General features: G+C 36.7%; 1 protein-coding gene across 1 annotated transcript in view; it reads right to left on the bottom strand.

Moving 5' to 3' along the window:
- Positions 1 to 1561: 1561 nt before the first annotated feature.
- The window catches only part of ERBB4 (erb-b2 receptor tyrosine kinase 4), a 730912-nt gene continuing 726473 nt past the window's right edge, over positions 1562 to 6000 (bottom strand). Inside the window, exons 27-29 of the mRNA XM_047082226.1 lie at positions 5872 to 5919; positions 4788 to 5085; positions 1562 to 2007 (exon numbers count right to left, since the gene is read on the bottom strand). Of these exons, the coding sequence (XP_046938182.1) occupies positions 1562 to 2007; positions 4788 to 5085; positions 5872 to 5919 (792 nt within the window). The remainder of the gene's footprint in view (positions 2008 to 4787; positions 5086 to 5871; positions 5920 to 6000) is intronic.

The raw sequence follows: 6000 nt of genomic DNA, 5'->3' as shown, positions 1-6000 counted from the left end.
CAAATGTTTGTGTATTTCTTTTTATTATACCAATTTATGTGCAAAGAGTTACCTTCTACTTAATATAAATAGAGTCTCATACTAGAAATTCCATGGAATCAAGCCAATCCTTACTTGCATTCCTTCATGTGGAGTATACAAACTGGATAATTTTCTTTGCGTAGCAAATATGATATCACTTGTAGATAATGTGCTGGACCTCTCACCATATTCTCTTGATACTGTTCCAAAGTCCTAATTTGCTTGGTTTGGCATTTCCACAGTCTTTCCTTATCTTAGCTCTTTTAAAAATGTACTTAAATTAGTTATTTTGCTGGTTGCTTCCATATTGCTTCATTCAAAATCCAAAATGGAGTTCAGAAAGAGAACAAATAAAATTATAGCTTAAGTGCAAACTACATTTCTGAGTTTCTGTCAAGTAGACATACCCAATCCAGTGTGTCTCTTCCAGTTCAATGGATTCCCCATTGGACCACCCCTGAAAGTGTCAGTAGTTTTCATGAACCACACAGAACTGTCTCTTAGTTTCCCTTTAACTCTTTATATTACAACTGCCTATTGAGTACTGTCATTTATGGAGAAGAAAATGTTGACGAGTGTAGAGGATGTGGGGGGTACATATTCAATAAATTTACGTTACATTTGACTAATATCTTGGCCTCCCCTTCTAATTTTAAAGACTATAATATTTAAAATAATGGCCATTCCACCATATTAAAATATTTTTTACAATGCTGTCAATTTATAGCAACACATGAGAAACACTGATGTAAAAATATTTGCAATTAGAAAGTAAAGTCAAAATATAGGAATAAAAGTAATACAAAAGGACAGACCGAAACAAAGCAAAACAAAACCCTCCAAACATAATTACTAGCTATAACTTTGAGAGAGATCTAAAAATTATGGAAGCTGAGTTGGCCATTCTTGCTTGTCAGGATAGAAAGTGTTGAAGAAAGAAACTAGATTTTCAATCTCAGTTACTATCATATGTTATAGAAAAGTTTATCCTTTTTTTTCTAATGGAAACTTTATTAGGATTTCCAAAGATACTGAAAATGTACACATCAGTTCCTGTAGATAGGAACAGATAGCATGGGTCTTTCAAGCATCTGCATTAGAAGAAAGAAAGAAAGAAAAAAGAAAGAAAGAAAGAAAGAAAAGAAAGAAAGAAAAAAGAAAGAAAGAAAGGAAGAAAGAAAGAAAGAAAGAAAGAAGAAAGAAAAAGAAAGAAAGAGACAAAAAAGGGAAAAAGTTGAGAACTAGCTTGACAGCAGGCAGTATTGCCTTATATTTGCTGGTCCTTCCCTAGCTGTTCCAGTCTCCTGACCAACCCATGCAGAGAAATGAAGAAACAGTGTGGTTCCTCCTGTCTTTCTCTTTCAGTTCTTCCTTCTAATGTTCAAGTTAGATGAGCACATGACTATCATTGCATCTCTATATCTTCCACTGGGAAGTGTCAAAACTACTGGCCTTGGGAATAGAAGGAAGACCATAAGAGAAAGAGAGGCGGCAGGGAAATTGGAGCGGGCGTGTCTCTATCTTAAAGCCACCGCTGAGCTTACACCACAGTGTTTCGGTGTCTGTAGGGTGGAGGAGGCAGCACGGTGCCTGGCTTCAGCGAGAACTCAGAGAGGTATTCAGGATTCTCTGCCACAATAGGCCGGATCCGTCCATTTTGTTTATAAAAATATTTTGTGCTGTACTCCTGCAGGTAGTCTGGGTGCTGAAGGGTGCTCCGGGGTGGCAGGCTGTGGTTCCAGTAGTCAGGGTTGTCGAATGCTTTCTTGGCCTTCTCTGGCACAGACAGTACATTGTTCTTCAGGTACCCGGCATTCCCCAACGCGTTGGCAAAGGTGTTGAGGTACAGTGGCTCATTCACATACTCATCCTCTGCCTTGGGAGGACCGTTGGAAGCATTGTGATATTCGGGATTATCCAAAGCTTGAAGGTCTCCATTTTTTCTCCGAGAAACAAAAGGGTTTTCTTCCACAGGGTTCAGGTATTCTGATGGAATACAAAAATATCAGTTAATATCCACTTTCTGGAAAATGTTTATATAGGATGGTTAGCTTCTTGTTCCAGAACAATGAAGCCACAGATTTGTCTTCATGAATTCTCACGAAAACTATTTTGTTGATTACCTATGTTGATTGCTTGGTTGATTACTTTTGTCATATGAAAAAAGAGTAAGTGGGCCAAAACTCTTAGTGACTAAATAAGGCACCGCAGGCCAGAAGCAGAGTTCCTGTCCCCTAAATTGTTCCTTTTTTTTCCTAATTGTATTTTTTATCTCCTATATATGGGGCCACTTGTTTAAATGCTTCTGTTTTCTAAACGTCGGCATTCTTTTTGTTGGAAAACAACACAATCTATCAGGGTTAAATAGCTTTTAAATGCAAAGAAATTTGAATTTTTAAAAGGATATTGAAAAATCAAAATGTCTATAGCTTAACTCCATGCTAAGATGAATGGATGAAGTGAAGGAATAGCAGTTTTTAGTCTGTGTGGTTTGCTGTGATGCTCATATAGGTAAAATAGATTTGATTACAGATGTTTCATAGAAAGCCTGATGCATAGGAAAAGAAACATCTAAGGAAAAGACTCAACTGATAAAAATACCTGATGGACATCTAACATCATTAAATTGGCATGCCTTACATATGTTTAAGACTACATATGCTTAAGAATAAAGTATAATTATAACATTTACTTCCAAGGGCTGACCATCATCACAAAATAGCAAACTATTAGTTTGAATCATATGAAATGACTGTTTTGTAGGTGGAAACCAGTCACAGAGTGGCTATATTGTATGATTCCATCTAATAAATCAATATGAAATAGGAATTGACACAGAATTTTTTTAAAGGTTGTTAACCAATACTTTTCTCCTTAAATTTAATTCCACCTCTGTGTATATAGTATACACATCTACATAGAGTAGACCCACTTTTTGTCCTCTCTTTTCACTGTATCCACAGAAATGACACTTTACCTATTCCTATTTTGGTGTTGGGCCAGGAAAAGGGCACAATTGTTGAGATGCCATCATTCTGAAACAAATTTTCTACCCTCTATACTTAGCTTGACAAGTAGAGAAAAAAAATCATCAATTCAGGGTTATTTTTCCCTGGATACAGGACTGCTGGATATGGTTAAGTATTTAACATCCTGTGCAAGTTAAAAGATAGTAATGACTAGCCCACAATCATATACAGAAATTACAGGAACTAACATCATCCTCACAGCAATCCTATGAGCAAGGAAGGACAAGCTGTAGCTTTTCAGTTTTATAAACAGGAAACTGAGATTAAAAGATGTATTAAGGATACAACTAGTATTGAACTAGATAGAATTCAGATCTAAAACTCCTATTGAACAATCTCATTCTACTGAACTGTTTTCATTATTGTCCCTAAAGAAGTAGGGAGAACTTTTCACTTCATAACATGTTGGAATTTGAATGGTTCTCAAAGCAACTGTCATTTTAAGAACAATGTATGTAAAAACTTACACAGGAGGCAGAATTTGATTTTCCCTACCAGATTCCTGAAAGCGGAGGAGTGTCTGTCTATACTAAAATTCTTTAGTCTCTGAGAAGCAGGCTGGAGTACAAAAATCTTTTATGGAAACTTGTATTCAGAGACAAAATCTAGGGAGGCTCTACATTGAGTCTATATTGACTGGCTTGTGTTTTCTTAGAAAGTTCATGTTACTTTACACCAATGGAATCTACTTATGTATTGTCCTGATGCAAACTTGCATAGCCATGTAGCTATAAATGGAGAAACAACTCTATGGTTGAGCTGAGGATCTTCCCAGAGAGTATTCTACTTTTGGGGGAATCTGCCAAATCTTCTCGAAACCTACGTGTGTGTCACTACTATCTTACATACATGTAGACAGATAAACTTTAGTAGGTTATTTACAGTTTGAACTTAGGGATCCCTTAGTTGCATTTTATAAAAGTGAATATAACCATATAATCAGGAACATAATGGACCCTTGCAGAGAGTCTTAAAGTTTACTTGACACCAAAGACTCTAGGACACAGTAATCAGTTTTAAATAACAATCATCCATCTTCTCCTTTTGTGATGCTGTTTAACATGGAAGGAGAGTGGCTTTTTCAAAAGTGAAATGTCACTTGATTTGGATGTCTAACATTTCTACTACCAGCTCTGTAAAGTTATCACTGTACTTTGTAGAACCACAAACTGAATATTTTCAAGACATGATGGTAGACATACAAGTAAACACAGTGTCAGAACTTTAACATTTGAAATGTGTCATACGTCATACAAGAAATCATAATATTCTATAATGAACAGTCATTCTGATGACACAAAATTTTAAAGAATTGACCAAATATTTTATTGGTGCCATGAAAATACCAGTCTTTATGATCTTCAATATGAGTCCAATAAAGTAATGGTTGTGAAATCTTGTGATATGTTACCTCACTCAAATATTTCAATAAAGATATGTTTAGATCAGTGCTTCTCAAGCTTGATTATGTATAAAAGTCACATAGGGATCTTGTTAAAATGCAGATTTCTATTCAGGTGGTGTCTGAGATTTTGATTTCTAAAAAATCAGAATGCAATTCTAGATGATGTAATGCTGTGGATTTGGATAGCATACTACATAGAGCAGCACCTTAGGCCTTCTCCGGGTCACAAATGTTACCCAGTCCGGTGGTTTGTCAATTTCCCTTCTATACTTTGCTTATTTTGATGGGAGTGAATTTTGAATGGCAATCATTTTTGAACATTCTGTTTGTACCTTGTTTAGGTTTATCTCGCATAGGGGTCATGTAACCTTCTTCATCCAGCTCTCCTCGTGGGCTCCGTTCTGGGGCAAACACCGTGGGGTCGGCGCTGTACCTCTGGGTGCTGCTATCCTCTGGAACATGGGGTGCCACTGGCTTGCGTAGGGTGCCGTTGCAGCAGGAGTCATCAAAAATCTCGGCTGTAGCCCCCTGAGCAACTGGAGCTTCTGGGATTGTGCTGGTCGTGGCTCTGTACGGCACAGGCACTCCTTGCTCTGCAGCAAACCCCCCGTCTCGGTATACAAACTGGTTCTGTCAATAGGAGAGACACATTTGGATGGAAGTTAGTATTAGGAATAGTTGTAAAAAAAACAACCCAAAGGATATGAGATCTTGTCTTTTAGATAAAAGTCAGAGTGTCTTAATTGAGTTTTTTCCCTGAATGGCTAATAAGCTTGGGTTACAAACACCTAAAATTCCAATTTGGTTTTTAAAGTAAATCATGGGGAAACAATTTGGAAATAAATATTTAAATTTTACTGACCACCTAACAAATGACCTAATAAAAAGTGTCTCATATTATTTCCCTACAGTTGCCAATTTTTTATATAAAATTCATATTTCGTGACAAATGGAAATGCTATTGATTGTAGACAGTCGCCATTAAGAACAGAAGCACAGTGATGCCATTTGGATGATGATATGTCCTTATTGCCTTCTCTTCTGTGGTCATTCTGACTTTGAGTCTCCAAGTACCTAACTAGAGAATCTTCATGGAGACTCTGACTTTTTCGCACACAACCTGTAATCATGGGGGGAATAAAAGGTAACCTCCTCAACCGGAAGCATAATTTATGAGTCCAGGTAAATCCCTCAGGTAAAAATCAAAAGTTACTGTTGATGCATGATATCTCAACTTTGGATTATCTCCTGAGATAAAACATATCCACAAAGCCCAGCTATATAATCTACAGCAAATTATGAACTCACTGTTGGCAAAAGCAAAATGAGAAAATTATGGAGAGACAAGAGAGAAGAAACATGATAAGCGAAGACCAAAAATACAAAAAAGATGAAGGTTGATTGTGAAATACTTACTCCTGACATGGGGGTGTAGGCAGGAGGAGGGCTGTGTCCAATTTCACTCTAATAGGAAAGAAAAATGGAATGATGGATATAATAAGAGGTAATATGAATGAAAAGAAAAAAAAAGCCGCATGAGTTGTA

Source organism: Lynx rufus, unplaced genomic scaffold (genome assembly GCF_022079265.1).
Source record: "Lynx rufus isolate CCGP_SWC_20201006 ecotype Redwood Valley unplaced genomic scaffold, mLynRuf1.p SCAF_2, whole genome shotgun sequence".
Classification (NCBI taxonomy): domain Eukaryota; kingdom Metazoa; phylum Chordata; class Mammalia; order Carnivora; family Felidae; genus Lynx; species Lynx rufus.
The sequence above is the reverse complement of the archived record's forward strand: the minus strand, read 5'-3'. Positions and strand labels throughout refer to the sequence as shown.